The following is a 19822-nucleotide window of genomic DNA, read 5'->3' as shown; positions in this document are numbered from 1 at the left end:
CAGTATCGCCCATTAGTGCTCATCAGTGCAGCCTATCAGTGCCCATCAGCACAGCCTCATCAGTGCACATCAGTGAAATTACCTGTTTGCTAAATTTTATAATAAACTAAGAAAAACTTTTTTTTTTTCAAATTTCTTTTTTTTTTTTTTTTTTAGCAGAAAACAAAACAAAACAAAACAGCAGTGATTAAATACCACCAAAAGAAAGCTCTATTTGTGTGAAACAAAATGATAAAAATGTTGTATGGGTTGAGTGTAGCATGACCGTGCAATTGTCATTCAAAGTGTGACAGCGCTGAAAGCTGAAAATTGTTCTAGGCATGTAGGGCGTAAAAGTGCCCAGTAGGCAAGTGGTTAAAGAGAAAAGCAGTATTTTTTCTAGCACAAACATTCACTTGAGTGACAATACATTTTACTAAGTGAATAACTTCAACCACTTTAATAACTCAAACCCCACAGAATTATATTCTATGATCAGAGAGAATACATTTATCCAGAATTGTGTTGTAAAAATACAGTATATCAATTATGAGTCCAAATTAATCTACTGTTGTTATTTTCATGAGTATGCATGTCTTCAAATTGTTGTCCATATCATTTTCCCACAATCAGAAGTTTAATACTCACGAACGTGTGAAAATCTTGCAGAGTTTCATTTCTTCCTCCTTTTCTTATATAGTCGTCATAGGCCTTCGTGTATAAATCCTGAGCATCTATAATAGTCTGTTGAAAGAGCACACAAAAACTTCACAAATAAGGAGGGGAACAGCTAGGTATACTTCTAGAAATGACCGTTCTGAACAAGATATGACTTGTTAAACTATCAATTTTGAAAAATAACAGGCAATATCAGCTACATAATGCATACTGAGCAGATGATCACCAACCTAAAGCCGCGTACACACGGGCGGACTGTATGGCCTACTTAGTCCGTCATACAATCCGACGGACAGTCCGTCATACTTTCGAATGAACGGACTTGACCACACACGGATGCACAAACAGTCCGTCGAAAGCTTGCGCGATGACGTGTACAGCACGTACGACGGGACTAGAAATAGGAAGTCCAATACACAGCAATGCAACCTTCCGCCGTGTAAATCCTTTCTGAGCATGCACCATTCTTAGTCCGTCGAACTAGCCTACTGACGAGCGGATTGTCCGCTGAAACCAAAGTATGACGGACAGAATTTCGAAAAATCCGAAATACTTAGTACGCCAGACTGCACGCTGAAAAAGTCCGCTGAAGCCCACACACGAGCGGACTGTCCGCTGAAATGTGTTTCGACGGACTAAGTAGGCCATACAGTCCGCCCGTGTGTACGCGGCATAACAGTCACTCACTATTTCTTGTACAGCAAATACATGGAACCAAGTTATAGGGGGTTATTTACGAAAGGCAAATCCACTTTGCATTACAAGTGCAAACTACAAGTACAAAGTGCACTTGGAGCAGTCGCTGTAGATCCGAGGGGGACATGCAAGGAAAATAAAAAACTGCATTTTAGCTTGCACATGGCAGAGCTTCCTCTCATTTCAGATCTACTCCTAAGCCCTTGTACACACGGTCGGACATTCCGACGGAAAATGTCCGATCGGACTGTGTTGTCGGATAATCCAACCGTGTGTGGGCTCCATCCGACTGTTTCCGTCGGAGTATCCGACGGACCAAGTTTTCCAGCTTGGCTATAAGATTTTCCGACAACATGATCTGATCGGACTTTGTCTGATCGTTTGTAGAGAATTCCGATCGGACAAAGTGTGCTCAGATCAAATTTCAAACCAAAGCTATTGGCTACTAGCCTGAACGTAGTCCCATCGTAACGAAATAACTTAATCGCGTTCTGAACGATCGGATTTTCTGACAACTTTGTCCGACCGTGTGTATGCAACAGTCTGGACAAAATCCGTCTGACAAAATTTGACGGATTTGGTTGTAGGAATGTCCGACCGTGTGTAAAAGGGCTTAGATTTACAGCGACTGCATTTCCAAGTGCACTTTCAGTGGAATTTCAAGTGCACTTTACACTTGTAGTTTGCACTTGTAGTTAAAGTGGATTTGCCTTTCGTAAATAACCCCCCATAGATTTAATGAGTTGATTATGGTAAAAGCTGTAATATATAGATGTAAAATACATTATGACCCTCTTATCCCAACAATCTCTTCTACCATCTTCATTTTTCCTACGTGTGTACTTATATTTTCTAAATTATCTTATTTTGTGCTCCAGACTAGGAAACAAAAATCCTTTTATTGCTGCATTGCAGTAACGTCAGTCACGTGGGTAATGCCTGGTGTGTTACTGTAACCCATGTCATGGGCATTGGTGTGCTGTAGTGCCATTCATTCTTAAAGGCACCCCAGTGCCCATGTGTTCCAGTGAACCACAACATGCAGCAGAACACTTATGTTATAATGGTGTGTTGGTCCATTCAATTGCATAGGCTGCCTTAAAGTGGTTGTAAAGCCTGACATTTTTTGCTGCCTTAATGCATTCCTTGCTTTAAGGTAAAAAAAATGTTTAGGTGTTAGCATTCCCCCTCGCCCCCACTTTTACTTATCTGAACCTTCATTCGATCCAGCACCGTGCATGCCTGCAGGTCTTCTCTCCCCTCACTTCCGGATCTCACTAGATTTGCTGGGGCACCGGGAGCCATTGGCTTCCAGTGCTGTCAATCAGCCAGTGAAGAGAGAGCAGGGGGTGGGCCCAAGTCCAGCTGTCTGTGTCAGTGGACGCAGCAGCAGGACTCAGGTGCGAGCACGCACGTGTGCCCCCATGGGAAGCAGCTACCATGGGGGGGGCACTGGACAGAGGAGAGGGGCCAGGATAACCGGTGGGGGACACGAAAAGACGAGGTTCACAGCCACTCTGTGCAATTAAGAAGAGTATATAATCAGCGCTCAAATATCATATAAAGTGCAAAAAAACACCTCCTAAAACGGTGTCATGTACTGCATTAAAAAACAACCAGGAGTATAATAAAGTGTAAACATGACCTTGTGTACATGATAAATATGCAGCACAATGATAATAACAACAATCAATGACAAAAAAACAAAATCAGTCCATAATGTGTGAAAAGTCTATAAGTGAAGTAAATCAATCCATCCAGAAAGCGTACCGTGCATGTAAACAGATCGGCCACCAGAAGCACTCTCACAGACAAGCCTCTTACCAGATTTGCAGGACCAGAAGTTATAATGGTCAAACAGGCAAAAGCAGCTAGACATCCAAGGGGGAGAGTGGCTGTCAATGGATCACAGATCCAGTAATGTGACTCAAAGTTGTTAGAAAAAGAAAACTTAATTTAACCCGGTACCAGACTCTTGCAGGAGTTGCGGGAGGGAGAAGCAGCATAGGAAGTTCATGTGCTGACAAGGAGGTTGCTCCTTTGCCCTCTCTAAGTAAACTTATTGCCTTCAGAGCTTCTGGTCATCCTGGCCAGCACCAGAAATCCAGAAGCTGAAAAATCCCAGAGAGCTACAAAGTGATGACATTTGAGGTTTGTAGTTGTGCACTGTGTAAAAGAATAGGAGAGATCTGGAATAGGAGTGCAATTTCATTGCACAGAGCAGGTAAGTATAGACATGTTATTTATTTATTAATTTATTTAATTTACCTTTACAATCACTTTAATGCAACACGCAATAACAAGCAGAATATCAGTGTAAATCCAGCCCAAAGACAAGCTGTTAATCTGGCCATAGATGGATAGAACTTTAAACAAAAATGAAAAGTCTTAGGAAAATTCATACAAAAGTTCTCAGAGCATTTGAATGTTATTTGAAAGATTTTGTTTGCTTTTATTTATTTAATTTTTTTTTAAATTTTGGAATGAATGGACATTGCCGAAAGAAAACCCCATAGACTGTTATGCCACGCTCACACGAGCGGCATTTCCGACAGAAAAAGTCAGATGGAAGCTTTTCATTGTATATTCTGATCGTGTGTATGCCTCATCTGACTTTTTTTACGAAAATTCTGACAGACCTAGAAATAGAACATGTTTTAAATATTTTTGACTGAACCAATTCCTATCGGGAAAACCGCTCATCTGTATGCTGTTTCGACAGACCAAAAACGACGCATGCTCTGAAGCAAGTAGGAGACGGAGGCTATTGGCTACTGGCTATTGAACTTCCTTTTTCTAGTCCTGTCATACGTGTTGTATGTCACCGCATTCTTAACGATAGGACTTTGGTGTGATCGTGTGTACGCAAGACAGTTTCAGTGGAACTACGTTGGAAAAACCTTTGGAGTTTATTCCGACGGGAAAACTGGTCGCGTGTACAAATCCATTTGTTCGAGAAAATTTTTCCATCCTGCACCTTTGAATTTTCTCATCACTGTGGTCGAAAACAAATGTTGATGTGACCCCAGTAATGATTAGGAATACAAACTTTCTTAGAGCATTCTTTTCCTAAGAATTTTTGCTTGAAATTCTACTCATCTATGGTCAGCTTTATTTTGACTCTTTAGACAAAAATGCCAGTGCCTCCTGATATCCCATTCCCTGAGCAAGGTATACTCACCCATCACAGCTCCCTTTCTGCCTACTCATTCCATTAGAGCTCTTGCACATTTGCACAATGAAGCAGGGCTTCTGGATATGGTGGAGAAAATGACCGCTCACATTTAACAGTATTCTGGTCTGAGTGGCCAGTCACCAGGCCTGATGTGATGTCATCAACCTGAATACGTACCGACACTTGAGCTAGGTTAGCAGTGGGGAGATGGCAAAGGAAAGTGAATAGGTAAAAATACCTTGCTTGGGAGGGGGGGGGGGGGCTGGGCTATCAGGAGGCACTTTAATTCTTTCCTAAATAGGCAGCTGACAGTGTCTTAAAGGGAAACAAATTATGGCTCTATGGTTCCTTTGTCTAAATGGCAGCACAGTGGCTAAGTGGTTAGCACTTCCGGCAAACAACCCTAGGGTTGTTGGTTCAAATCCCAACAATGGCGCTACCTGCATGGAGTTACATGTTTCCCTGTGCGTGAGTTTCCTTCCATACTCCAAAGACATTCTGGTGTACATTGGCCCTAGTATTTGTATGTATGAATGTGAGTTAGGAACCTTAGATAGTAAGCTCCTTGAGGGCAGGGACTAATGCGAATGCACAATATATATGTTAAGCGCTGCGTAAATTGACAGTGCTATAAAAGTACTTGTAATAAATAAAGACCTGCAACAGTCTTTACATCTCACACATTTGACCAGCTGAGATTCAGCTGTCCTTTTGAGAAGATCAGAAACATACGAAGTTCCCATGGTTTTGAAAAGTCCTGTTGAATGTAAATAAAATTTCATAACAGGTTCCAAAAAGGGATGCATTACAAAGTAGGCTCCACAATTAAGCTTCAGTAAGGGGTGAAACATGTCATATGGGTGTACAGGTGGAGTATCCACATTTCAAATGGACAAATACAGTAATTTTTGAGCTACATGGATAACCAGTGTGCAGCTCCATGTTTGCGTTAGTCAAAGTTGTTTGGAAAGTGATGCAGCTTCTGAAAGCCCTGCCTGACACAATGCTGGACGTCCCATATGTGCTTTATATCTAGGGAAAAAAGTCAGGGATTCTAATAGTCTTCTGAGCTTTTAGGCCTGGCAGGAGTCAAGGGGTGGCAGGGTAACAACAGCAGTAGGCAAAATCAAAATGGACCCCTCCTCTTACTGCACTGGTCTCACAGTGTTTCATCACCATGGAAAATTAATGAGACCCGGCGGCAACATCACTTCCGGCAATGTCATGTCCCTTTCCTAACATGCCCATCAGCAGATCTGTGGATTGCTCAGGGAGCTACAGCGATCATGTGATCTGCAATTCAGACACCAGGGATTATATTATAGCCATACAGAAAAAGAAACCTACAGTCATGACAAGGTAACAGTTCTCTGTTTAATAATGTTTTTCACACTAGTGACCTTTACAACCACTTTAAAATAGAAGGGGTGGGACTTTCTGGCAGTTACGGGATGTTCACAATTACTATTATTAGTAACTGTAACCTAAGGATTCTGGAGAAACAGATGAAAATTCTGAAAGATTGCATATGGACATTGAGGAATATTGTGCCCAAATGTCCCTCAGGGTCCCTCAATTTACTCATGTCAAGCACAAGATGCACACTCGCATATTGCTGTCAGCAACAAAAATTGCCCAAATCAAAGAATTCCCTAGTCTCCTATCTATCCCTACCACACTTTCCCAAAAACCATTCTCAAGAAACATTAAATATGGCCGTAATAATGCCCAGTGAGTTTCAATATCAACATTAACAGTGCTAAACTTCGTGTCAGTGGTAGAAGGCCACAATCCAGCAACATCAGGGATCTGGGGAACCCCTAACCAAAATATTACACAAGTGCAGTGTGTCACTATGTAGGAATGCCTGCCAAAAGTAGGATAACCACTAAGCTAAACATATGCTGAACTGTCAGTATAATTTTAGTAACATCGTAGTTAAAGAAAGTTTACACAGATACATGTGGCTAAGCTGCATTGTGGTTTTCAGGTTTACATTTTTACATTAGGATGCTGTTAAAATGAAAGTGCACTGAAATAAAAGGATATTTGCACCATAAAATCCCTTTCTTGGAGTTCAATGAGGGGCACAGGAAGTCTTTGCCCTTGTACACACGGTCGGACATTCCGACAGAAAATGTCCAATCGGACCATGTTGTCATATAATCTGTCCGTGTGTGGGCTTCTTTGGACTTTTTCTGTCGGAATGTCCGACCAACAAAGTTTGAGAGCTGGATATAAAAATTTTCCAACAATATGATCCGATCGGACTTTGTCCAATCGTTTGTAGAGAATTCCGATCGGACAAAGTGCCACGCATGCTCAGATCCTAGACCAAAGCTATTGGCTACTAGCCTGAATGTAGTCCCGTAGTAACGAAATAACTTCATCACGTTACGAACGATCGGATTTTCCGACAACTTTGTCTGACCATGTGTATGCAACACCAGTTTCGGACAAAATCTGTCCGACAAATTCCGACGGATTTTGTTGTCGGAATGTCCGACCGTGTGTACAAGGGCTTTGAGATAAACTGCCGCATAGAGGGGGATCGGACACTGGCTATCAAAAAAACTGTAGGCCAACCCAGGATAACCCCTCTTACTACCAGCATACCTCAGTATTTTGTTTCTTGTGCATTAAGGACACAGGATGTCTTTGCCCAAAAGCAGTCCAACTAAAGAGTTGGCAACATAGCAAATAACAGGCGCAAGAACACAGAGAACTGGGGATTTTTTACAACTCAAATTGCCCAAAACTGGCATTCAATTTGGCTGAAACATGCACCGGTAAGATCTTAAAGAAAGTGTAAACAGAGGACCAGGTGGCAGCCTTGGAAATCTGGGAAACAGTTGCTTGAGGAGGAAAACTTCTCACAGATTAAGTATAGTATGCCATTACAGGAAACAGTAGAGCTTGATCCTTGCAACCAAAAACTTGAATGAAGGTCTGCCTGTATAGAGATGGTGGAATGTGATTGTCAAAGGAAAGGCCTGTGCACTCTTTTGGGTCTATCTGGAATGCCAAAAAAAGAATCAGACTTTCTGAAAAAAGTAGAAACTGAGATATGGACTTGCACAACCCAACCAATATCAAAGTAGTTGGGAGAAATTTTGTTTTGGTGAACTAGAGAAAAATAGAAGACAGGAAAACCATGTTCTAGTTGGGGTGAAAGGCAGAAACCTTAAGCAAGAAGGAAGTCCTGGGCTACAACAACACCTTGTCTATGTGTAAATACCAATAAAAGGATAAGACCACCAGTTCAGACACTTTCCCCACAGAGGTGATAGCTTCAATAAAAAAAACACCTTGTCGGTGAGAATAAAGAGAGGGATGTCTCTAATACACTAGGTTCAAACTGTGCTTTCTGAATCACAGAGAAAATCAGATTCAGGTACCATTGAATCACGACTGGGGAACAGGCAGAGAGAGCGACATGGGAGACTCCTGTACAAAGGTTGTAAGAAGTTAGAAGCCAACGATCTCTGCAGCAGGATAGTAAGAGCAGAAACCTGACCCTTGATAACACTTGTTCAGACCCAGCTGTAGAAAAGTAAAGATTCATCCCACTGAGAAACTCCTGGGTAGGAAACATAGACCCAGAGATCAGCAAATGTATAATCTGTTCAGCACTCACATTTAATTTAATATAAAGTGGCACAGACATATGTAGTAATATATATAATAGTACTGCTCTTCAATAAAAATGGATATATACAGTATATATCTCTTCTATTAAAGCTTTTTTTCATGCATCCACATACTTTGAAAGTACATAATATTGTGCCACGTTCAAGGAGCAGGAGAGGGAATTATAGCACAACTGCGCAGGAACTTATATATCATTTTAACAGATTTAAAAATGACACTGTCCCTCAGAGCTTGGGCTTAAACAGCAGAGCTGTTACCCTTCCACTGCCATTGACATAAGGTTTATGGCGGAACAGAATCATTTGCAACTGGATGGCTCAGTAAGCCTTTTTGCATTTCTATCTGCTAAAAAATCATGGTCATTTTAGTTACCATCAACTTACAACAAAAGGGTGCCTTCAACTTTTTTCACAAATAAAGAGCTGTTATCAGTGACATGCCACTGATCACAGCCATTCATTCAATGGTGTCCACCTCTCTCACCACCACTGCTACCCACAGCGTGCCCTGTGTGTGACTGATCCTCAAATGAGATTTGCTAATCTGTGCAACAGAGGAAGGCTGAGGGTGAGAAACTGAGGAAGGGGCAGGGAGTGAAACTCTACTTTGTAGCCGTGGGATGCTAAATCCTGCACACAAGCATCTGAAATGCAAGCAATCCAAGCATCAGCAAAAGTTAACACGGTTTCTCCTACTTTGGAAAGTGAGGCCGCATATTCATGCTGAAGACAGGTTATTGGAGGACTTCGCAGTGAGGGGTTTCTCTGGGCTGGCCTACAGTTTTCTTGTTTGCTGGTGTCCAAACCTTTTGTAGAACAGTATAACCCGAAGGTTAAAAACGTCCTGTGTCCCTCAATAGACAAGAAAGAAAATTTGTTGTTACAGATCAAATATATGATAAGAGTAAAAGCTATATTACCTTTTGTTTGCCCAAAAATGCAAATACTCCTGCTGTGACTTCTGCAGCAAAAATGACAAGTAAGCAGGCGAAAAACTGAAAGAGATGAAAATTACATTAAGTCAAATCAGCACTGTCTCCATCTACAGCAGTGGTTCTCAACCCCTGTCCTCAGGACCCACTAACAGGCCAGATTTTAAAGTCATTATAAAGGTAATTTTTTTTTTAAATAAGAAAGATATCATACTTACGTGCGCTGTGCAGCTTATTTTGCACAGAGTGGCCCTGAACCTCGTCTTCTGGGGTCCCCCGGCAGCTCTTGCGGTTCCTCTCCACATCTGATAACCCCCTCGGAAAAGCACTTTCCCTAGGGGGTTACCTTGCAAGCGTGCTCCCGAGTCCAGGATTCGGTGTCCATAGATGCCGAATGCAAGACTTGGCCCAGCCCCCCCCCCCCCCACGCGATGGCGTCATTTGATTTGATTGACAGCAGCAGGAGCCAATGGCTGCCCCCTTAACCCCTTTAAGTATTTGGGACCATGCAGACTATAATACTGCAATCACTGAGCAGTAAATTATATAATTTTTGATGTATTTCAGTTATCTTGCAAACCTAGCCTGTTAGTATGTCCTGAGGACAGGAGTCGAGAACCACCGATCTACAGGTTAATTATTTTCTGTAAAAGAAATGCTAGCGTATGGTAAATTTGGTGTTACTTCAGGTGTGCCCAAGCCACAAGGTAAGTAATTTACAGAGTTAAATATTAAAGCAGACCTTCAGTCATTTTTTTCATCTTTCCATCTATTAAATCTTCTGCCCTTGTGGTTTTAACTTTGGATAGTAAAACATTTTTTTTCTGCCAGCAAATACCTTATACAGACTACTTTATGTTTCTTGTCTGGTCATTTGCCTAGGCTTATGACATCATGACCAGCTCTCTCTCTCACTCTTGAGAAAGTTTGCCAGGAAGGGGGGGGGGGTGAGTCATAAGAGGACCAATGAGAGCTGCAGGGCTGCAAAGCTGGAGGTGTGTCTCTGTGTGTCTATGTGAATCCAGGATGTGAACAGGCAGCAGCTTCAGCTGCCCACAGTAAAAATGAATGCAGCCAGATTTAGTGGAGGGAGATTTCTGCAGCATATTTGGCAAGTACAAAATGACAATATATATAAAATAATATGCAAAGTGGTTGGAGGGAAGCTTCAGAATGGCAAAGCTATTTTTATTACAACTTATGCATGCAGACTGCAGTTCCTCTTTAACCGCTTGCTCACCGCCTCACGCCGATATACGTCGGCAGAAGGGCTCTTACAGGCAAACTAACGTACCTGTACGTGGCCCCTTAATAGACAGCCAGCGGGCGCACGTGAGTCAGGTTGCGCGGACTCAATCACCACGAGGATACCCATGATCGCCTCAAGGAGAGGAAGGATGGGGAGATGCTAAAGTAAACAAGCATCTCCCTGTTTTTCCTAGTGACAGTGCCACTGATCTCTGCTTCCTGTGATCCGGAGCAGAGATCAGTGATGTGTCACACGTAGCCATGCCCCCCACAGTTAGAAACACTCCCCAGGATGCACTTAACCCCTACACTGCCCCCTAGTGGTTAACCCCTTCACTGTCCATGTCCTTTACACAGGAATCAGTGCATTTGTATAGCACTGATTGCTGTATAAATTACAATGGTCCCAAAAATGTGTCAAAAATGTCTGATGTGTCCATTATAATATTGCAGTCATGATAAAAATAGCTGATCACCGCCATTACTAGTAAAAAAACAATTCATTTATAAAATGAATAAACATGCCATAAAACTATCCCCTATTTTGTAAACGCTATAACTTTTGTGAAAACCAATCAATAATCGCTTATTGTGATTTTTTTTTACCAAAAATACGTAGAAGAATACATATCAGCGTAAATTGAGCAAAAAAAACATTTTTTTTTATACATTTTTGAGGGATATTTATTATAGCAAAATGTAAAAAATAATGCGTTTTTTTTTTAAATTTATGCTCTTTTTTTTGTTTATAGCGCAAAAAATAAAAATCACAGGGTTGATCAAATACCATCAAAAGAAAGCTCTATTTATGGGGGAAAAAAAAGGACGTCAATTTTGTTTGGGAGCCACGTTGCACAACTGCGCAATTGTCAGTTAAAGCGACGTAGTGCCGAATCGCAAAAACTGCTCTGGTCAGGAAGGGGGTGAAGTGGTTAAGTATAGGTATAATTGAAACAAATAGATTTTACACGAGTAGTTAAAGTATCTTAATCTTTTTTTGGCATATGGAGGCCTTTCTTTAAAACATTATTATACAAATTGAAATCAGCCATTCAAGGGTATCACTTTGACAATAGGTCATCAAACACCAGAATAAGGAGAAAATGTGATCTTTGTATTTCTGTAACTGACGATTTATTGGAATTTTTATTTTATTTTTTACACACAACAGTCTCCAGAGTTTACTCAGAACAGTCCGAAAAATACAAGAAATTTCCAGGGAGAAGCAGTTCTGTGGATGGAAATATCTTTTGATGAAATAAATCAGAGAGGAATAGATAACCACTCTTTATAATTGTGGTGAGTGGGAAATCATCTCAGAATGCACAACACTTCGATCCTAGAGGCCAATGGGTTACAAGACTATGCCAGGTTCTACTCTTGTCAACCAAAAACAGAAAGCTAAGACAACTGTGGGTACAGACTCCACAAAACCAGACGCTTGAAGACTGGAAACATGTAGTCTGTTCTAATGAATTTGGATTTCTGCTGGGGAACACAGATGGTAAATGACTCACAGGATCTTAATCCAAAAGAACACATTTGGGATGTCCTAAAATGAAAGATTTGCAGCGTAAATGTTCAGCTGACAAATCGGCAAAAATAATATGATGCGATCATGACAACATGGACCAGAACTCAAAGAAATGTTGGTGGAACGTGAAATCCATGCCATGAAAGATTGATGCCGATTTGGGAGCAAAGGGAGGCTCAACCCAATATAAGCATAGCATTCCAATAAATTGCTTGGTGGGTGTATGTACATCAACAGGGTAATTTGCTGTTTTCCTGAAAAATCAGCTAAACTTCTAATGTTTGGTATTGTTTAATTTAAACTAAAAACTGTATGACAGAAAATATTCCCTTACCGCCCCAAGCAAACACTGAGATTCACGGGCAGCTCCACAGCAGCCAAAGAAGCCAATCAGCATCATCAATGCGCCAGCTCCTATAAGTACATAAAGCCCTGCGAAATAGAACAAAGAGTAAATTATTAAACTGTGAAAGACAAGTTATAGAAAATATAAGAAAAGAAAAAAAATAATTAAAGTCGTTCCCTGGAAACCCTCTTACGATCCTTTCATGGAAAAAAGAATAGATAAAAAACATGGAGAGAGTAGTGATTATCTGCATTCCACTGAGCTGTAAAAATAAAGTTGTAAAAAAACAGAAGTTTATAAAACTACATTTTTTTTAGGATTACCCTCCTTAGAATTCTTATTGAAGCTTGATTTAATAGCCTACCTCACTGACCAATGAGTAGGTTAAGGAGAGGTGTGACATATAACTTCAGAAGCTTTATCGCTACATTTAACGATCATTTTCACATTTATCTTGTCCCTTTAATGCTGCTGAATGAAAATTATTGCGACTGGTTCTTGGGGTAAATACAAGACAGTTCTTCTATCACAAATTTTTACGCATAACACCCAATGATGCAAAAGTCAAAATATTTAGTTTGCCAACAGGCCATTTGTCAGTACTAGTATACAGGTAGGCTGAATTATTGCAGTGCATGCTTATTGCAATGAGCAGTTCTCACTACATATTGACAAGATCAATTAGCTATTGCTTTGCCATTTAAAGCTGAATCCGTGGTCTTTATTGCATATTTGCATTGGTCAAGCTTGGCAAAATACAGATACCATATGTCTCATACCTGGGAAAGCTGACAATCACTGTAGAAGTAGGAGCTACTAGGATCTTCTGGGTTCTGTACTGGGTCACACTGCCACCATACACAGAGTGCCTTGTATTTTTTTCAATGAATACAAGGTGTTCTTTGATTGGACGAGGTAAAGGAAGCTGCTTGGCACATGACCCAGAAGATCTTGACTATCACTGTAGTAGTGCTGACTATTACAATGAATGCCAGCTTAGCCAGAGGCCCCTGAGGTATGAAATATGAAAACTTACAGTATGCCAAGTATGCTGTAAAAATGATACCTAGAGTTCAGTTTTAAGGAAAAAATTATTGCTTCCAAAGCTCAATTTTTACTAAATACATCTGTTGTTAGCAGGCACCATCCACTGGTTTCAGAGCACAGTTGCAATCTTCCAACTACCTTTACTAACTCTGAGAAGTACTAAGAAATGTACAAGGACCTTCTGGAAGATGCTATGACCCACAATCCAAAGCAACTAAGATGTGCCCACACTTCACACTGGAATAAACGAGAAGTGATCACGCTGTTCCAAATGTTTATTTCTACAGTAGAAAGTACAAACCTGTTTGGGGCCTTGAGTTCAACCAACATGTTTTGAAGCTTGTATCCACGTTTTGCAGGTACTGGATGGTACCTGCTAATAACTGGTGAGGTTAGCTAAATGAGTGCCTTGTTTCTAACTCTGCGAATAAGCTTTCTCACAGCAGACATGTTGACTAAATTATCTTGGAATTCAGTAAATTAACTTGGAATTCAGTAAATTATCTTGGAATTCAGTGATTTTTTTTCCACCAAATTTTTGATTATAGTATGTTCCTGTTTCGGATGCAGATAGTGATCAGAGGAATAACTTGAGCGAAGCTTACAAATACTGTAACTCACATGACTGTGGTGAACTGACATTTGTAGCCATTGTAAACCTAGTCATATAAAATTTTAATTAGTGAGGTGGACTGTAGTCTAAGACACTGCAAAACTAGACAATCTAAAATCTATCTCTTCAGTAGTAATATGAAATGTAATTAGGGCGACAGTATGTGAAACTTTACCACAGGACAGACTGGAAACTGGAAGAAGATCTATCCCTGGGGAAGTCCCAGGATTCACTGCTATGCTCACACCCACCCCTTGCCAATAGAGGAACATTCTATTTTTTCCATTGGTGGCTCATGCATACATTTACAGCTACGGCGTTTGTGTCTGCAGCACTACTATATCTATTTTCAGACACATACAATCTTCCTTCAAGCTGAAAGATTTGTCTGCATTTGTTAGACGTCTTCAAAAATCTCCTACCAGCTGATTAAGAAACATACCACAGAAAAAAGTTGAAAGGGGAGGACATGTACATGTTTATTAAAAACAAAACAAAAAAAAACACACACTTTAAGCATGCCTTGCCTTTAGTCCTGCACAGTTGTATTGTACAAACTCCTCTCCTGAAATTGCTTAGTCTGGTCCAGCACACTGTGAGCTTCTCACAGTGTGCTTTAAAAGCTTCAGTAGGTCAGGCAGGAAACTTTCCTCTCCAGTCCCCAGCCTTATAGCCCTTGGCCTGTCCCATTCATTCGTTGGGTTTCAGTTCCTTTAATTATGGAGGCTCGGTATCACCGATAACCAGGACACATTGCCTAAGAACACCCACTCTTCCAGATGGACATCCACCCTTCAAGGCATTTTGATATTTGCATAACTCCTCCCAAGGGCCAGTCCACTGCTTGCATCAAGACTTGGGGTTCTTGAGAGGAGCACCGAGGCAGGTTAGTATGTACAGCACCCTGCTGGTAACCACCACCAGTCATGGTCAGCCTGTATTGCATACAGAAACCCAATTTTAAAGTCACTTGGCCCTACAATTTGGTATGTTAGGAAAATAGAAAGGTTTTATTTAAAAATGAGCACATTGATGAGAAGAAAAGGAGGAACAATGAACAATTTAAAGGGGATTTCTATGTTTAGATTTAGGAAGTGCCAAGACTTTGTTGTGTAATATACAGTGCCTTTAAACAGTACTCGCATCCCTTGAAATTTTTTACATTTTGTCATATGTTACAACCAAAAACTTAATTTTTTTAATTGGGATTTTATGTGATAGACCACAAACTGCAAATGGGACTTCTTATGGCTTTCTTTCAACAATGGCTTTCTTCTTCCACAACATCTGACAAGCTTCATTGAAGCTTCAAAAAAGCACCACTGAAGCACCCCCGAAGCATCATCGAAGCATCACAGAAGCATCAAAAAACACATCAAAAAAGCATGTTGAAGCAGTAGGCACTTTAATGTGTGTTGAAGTCAAAGTAAGTGTAAATGAGCCCTTAGAGCAGGGGTCTCAAACTGGCCGACCTCCATCTGTTGTGGAACTACAAGTCCAATCATGCCTCTGCCTGTGCGAGTAATGCTTGTAATTGTCAGCCTTATAATTTCTCATGGGACTTGTAGTTCTGCAACAGCCGGAGGGCCGCTAGTTTTAGATCCCTGCCTTAGAGCCTCACCTTAAATCAGAGTCCCCTTACATCAGGGTTCCCATTATAGTCATTTTACATTAGGGTCTCCGTCAGAGCCCCCCTACATTGGTATCCCTATCACAGGCCCCTAACATGAAAGTACCAGGACACCCTGACTTCAGACGTTAAGACCATAGGCAGCTTTTGCTGCCCTTAAACCTCCATCAATGCACATTGAGGATATGCCACTGACCCTAGTTGGGGGCTGGATAAAACCTTGTAGAAGGCTGTATGTGACACACAGGCTGAAGTTTGGAGACCCCTGAGTTAGAATAAAGATATAGCAACATAAATATGAGGCTATATGCAACTCCAAACTGTCTTCTGAGGCTCTTTTGTCATTTGCACAAAGATTATATACGGTATTACATATATCAGCTCTAATGTGTGAATATAGCCCAAATGTTAACATGTCCCACATCATAGAAAACTATCAGTAAATTGTGTATTACATGCTGTTCATACTCACTCAGCCACTATGAGATTCATTGTATTCTGCAAAAAAATCTTGTTGATCCTGCTGCTCTCTATCACAACCTTCTGTTCATGTCCCCAATTCAGCTCGGGATTCTGCAGCTGTGGTGGCAACTCTGCACATGCTCAGTTTTCAGTGAGCTTCTATGCTCTGCATTTCCTCTCTATCACATCTGAGCAGCCCATGTGACTATAGATTCACACATGTGGGTGTATATACAGTGGTAAATTACATCCCACTCCCTCCCTCCTCCTCCATACTCACTAACCAGCTAAACACAATGGGGGTGGGTCATTACATGTAGATTAATGGTGGCTTCACCTCCCTATTATTCTAAGACACAGGCTGGAGGGGCGAGATGCCCACACCCGTTATTTGATTTCAAATATATATTTGTATGACAATTTTTTTTTAAAGTTTAATAATATATAATATTTATTTTTACTTTGTATTCCAAAGTCTGTTTTTTTTTTTAACATGTGATAAGCATCAGAGGACTAGAAGCTCCTCCTGCTTCTGTTTCCCTGCAGAGAGCTGGATCATGTGACAACTGTATATTGATAAGGAAAAGGGTAGTTCGATTTTTTTAAATTAAAATAATAGCTGTGCCATCATTCATATACAGAAATAGAAGGGACAATGTAAATTAACCGCTTGCCAAAAGTATAACATAGATATACAGCGGCAAGACACTGTCACTGTCACTGATCTGTCACTTCCGGGTAAGGGCGATTGCGTGCCGCTGGGGACCCCAGCTATGCTGTGATTAAGCACACAGATGTCAAACAGCGGGTGCTTGCCAATGGATTACAGCTGGCACCAGTGAGTGTCACAAATTTACACAGTATGTAAACAAGGCAGAACCTTGTCCTGTCAGCGGGGAAGTCATAGGTTTTCTTTCCCCGCAAAACAGGGGATAAAATTGATTACCTCCCCTAGTAAAAGCACCTGCCACAGTACACCAAAACACTGGCTAGGAACACATTTAAACATCTGATTGCTCCGATGTTTATCCCCTTCCCAGAGAGTGTCATTAATACAGTGACAGTACATATTTTTTGCACTGATCACTGTATTAGTTTCACTGATTCCCAAAAAGTGTCAAAAGTGTCAGTGCCTGAATGTCCGCCGCAATATCGCAGTCCCGCTATAAGTCGCTGATCATCACCACTACTAGTAAAATAAATAAAAAATCCAGTATTTATCCCATAGTTTGTAGACACTATACCTTTTGCACAAAGCAATCAATATACGCTTAATAGGATTTTTTTTTTTTTTTTTACCAAAAACATGTAGCACAATACATATTGACCTAAATTTATCAAGAAATTCGATTTTTAACATTCTTTTATTGGATATGTATTATAGCAGAAAGTAAAAAAATATATAGTTTTTTTTTTCAAAATTGTTGTTTTTTTTGTTTATAGCATAACAAAATAAAACAACGGGGTGATCAAATACCACCAAAAGAAAACTTTTTTTCTTGGGTACAGCGTTGCAATTGTCAGTTAAAGTAACGCAGTTACAAAAATCACAAAAAAATGGCCTGGTCCTGAAGGAGGGTAAATCTTCCAGAAGTTGTGTGTTTACTATCACTTGTAAAATCATCATTAAAGCTATAAATATTGACAGTTTAACGTAAATGCAAAGTAACCACTCAACTTTTCCTGCAAACGGTGGCCCCTTCTCTCTACTTAGCCTTCCAATTGGTCAGTGTGGCCAGTTCCAGTCCTAGCAATGTCCCTGTCCACAGGCACATTATAAAGCTATCAAGAATTGCCATAGAGGGTCCTGTGCAATGAAAGTCAAATCCTATGTTTGCACATATGTGCACATGTATAGAAAGAATGGGAAATGAAAGACATTTACATACGGTAAAGCCTGACTTAATGTAACCAAATGTATGCAATTCCATTAATGAGATTTGTATTCGTCAAAATGGAGGTATACAACAGCTGTTTGTACAAATGGTCCACTGGAACCTAGGCTCTCCACATCTAAATATTGGAATGTTTTGTTTCCACTGCTTGAGGGGATCATGATGCTCGTTCATCTTGTATGGCCCCGAGTAAAAAAGTAAGATATTAATTCACACAAATGTACTTTCAATTTTTTATTTTTATTTTTTTGCAAGGAAACACTGCTAATTCAGGTTAATCCCTTCATGACCAGGGCTCTTTAAAGAGAATGTTATCCCAACATTTCATATTCCTGATTTGTGCCTGCTGTACAATGTACTTATATATAAAAGTATCATTTTCTCTTTGTATTGCTTCCTTTATGTGAAGTCCCTGGTGTTCCTGCTAGTCCCTCTGCTTTCCTATAAAAAAAACTGATCACACTAAGCAAGGAGAACACAGTGGTCAGCTCTCTAGCTGTATTGGTAACTCAGCTTGCGTTCCTTCAATGATCAGACTTGGGCTGACACCACGCCCGCACAACCTTTTATTGGGAAGATCAGTGTACTGCAGTTTTTCTCCTCCCCTAGCTCTCTGCTTTTAGCTGCATAAGGAGCTTAGAGGGTATATAATTACTTACAAAACAATGGGAAAATGGGTATTTATAATGTTTTTTTTATATCTATACACAAATGTTTTGCCTTTCATTTTTAATTAAATTTTTTAGAGAGCAGCACAGGCAGTAGCAGCTCAGGCCTATCCATGCATCCGGACCCCTGATCTACATACAGGGAAGCCTGACACATGGATTCCAATGGCTGGGGTGTTTTTTTGAAGAGGCTCTAATAGGCTTCAAAAAAGGGTGTGCTCTGGGTGCAGAACTCTACGCCCAAAGCCCACCCAGTTGTATGACGATAGCGAATGAATATCCGCTATCTCCACACTGATCCTCCTCCCGGCCAATCAGGAAGCGGGTCTGAGACCAGTCACCAAATTGGCTTAAAAGAACAGGCGATCCTATTGGACACCTGGCATGAGGAGAGAAGAGACACATGACGGAAGCCTCCGTGATCTAGGAGAGGACACAGGAGCCGCTGCCTGACCCACAGCTCGCCGCCCGTCATCCGCTGCCTGACCCGAGGCACCTAGATGGTTATGTGCTGGACAGACCAGTAGACAAAAATAAAACACACTACACAGGTTTTTAAAGTTTAAAGTAATTTATTAGGCAGCTTTGGGGGTCTGTTGCGTCTTTGGGGGTCTCTTCCTTCTTCTCCACGCTCTCCGGATCTCCTACCGCTGTCCCGTATCTTCTGCCGGGCTCCTCCGCAATTTCTGCTCTTTTGCCCACTCTTTTACTAGTGGTGACCTGGTCTTCTCTGTCGTCTTCTTCCCTCTTCTCTTCTTCCGATGTTGACACAACGCTCTCTCCCTCTGTAATGCCGTGTGCGTGGTGCGCAATGACTTATATTGGCATGGGGCGTGGTCACCGGATGACATCACACAGTGATCACGCCCCATGCCAATATAAGTCATTGCGCACCACGCACACGGCATTACAGCAGTCCTTCTTTTCTGGTCCCACCATTAACTCTGCAAAATGTCATGAGTCTGCAATATAAGGTTTCCGATATACAGTATATCAATCTGCTCAGGCACTGTGGACCCACCCTGGGAAGAGTGGACAGCTTAAGAGTCATGCATGGTTCTGACACCCAATCACCCTTGCCCCCAGGGACCCCCCCCCCCCGGCCCTGTAGCATCTGCATGTTACTGCCATAGCATGGACTTCTAAAGCTTTAGTAACTCTAATGTTTTGTACCAGTCATATGTACATGCAGAAGAGTTTAAAAAGAAATGGGAATCCTGTGTGACTGATCTTCCTCTTCAGAATTTCTCTGCTTTAAAGAGTGGTTGT

General features: G+C 41.1%; 1 protein-coding gene across 1 annotated transcript in view; it reads right to left on the bottom strand.

Moving 5' to 3' along the window:
• TSPAN2 (tetraspanin 2) overlaps window positions 1–19822 on the bottom strand; it is a 232753-nt gene that overhangs the window by 44041 nt on the left and 168890 nt on the right. The window contains exons 3-5 of the mRNA XM_077481633.1: window positions 12227–12324; window positions 9099–9173; window positions 628–723 (exon numbers count right to left, since the gene is read on the bottom strand). Of these exons, the coding sequence (XP_077337759.1) occupies window positions 628–723; window positions 9099–9173; window positions 12227–12324 (269 nt within the window). The remainder of the gene's footprint in view (window positions 1–627; window positions 724–9098; window positions 9174–12226; window positions 12325–19822) is intronic.

This window comes from Lithobates pipiens, unplaced genomic scaffold (assembly GCF_037356315.1).
Source record: "Lithobates pipiens isolate NorthernLeopardFrog02 unplaced genomic scaffold, aLitPip1_a1.2 Scaffold_16, whole genome shotgun sequence".
NCBI lineage: Eukaryota > Metazoa > Chordata > Amphibia > Anura > Ranidae > Lithobates > Lithobates pipiens.
Note: the sequence above shows the minus strand (reverse complement) of the source record. Positions and strands in the feature narration are given on the sequence as shown.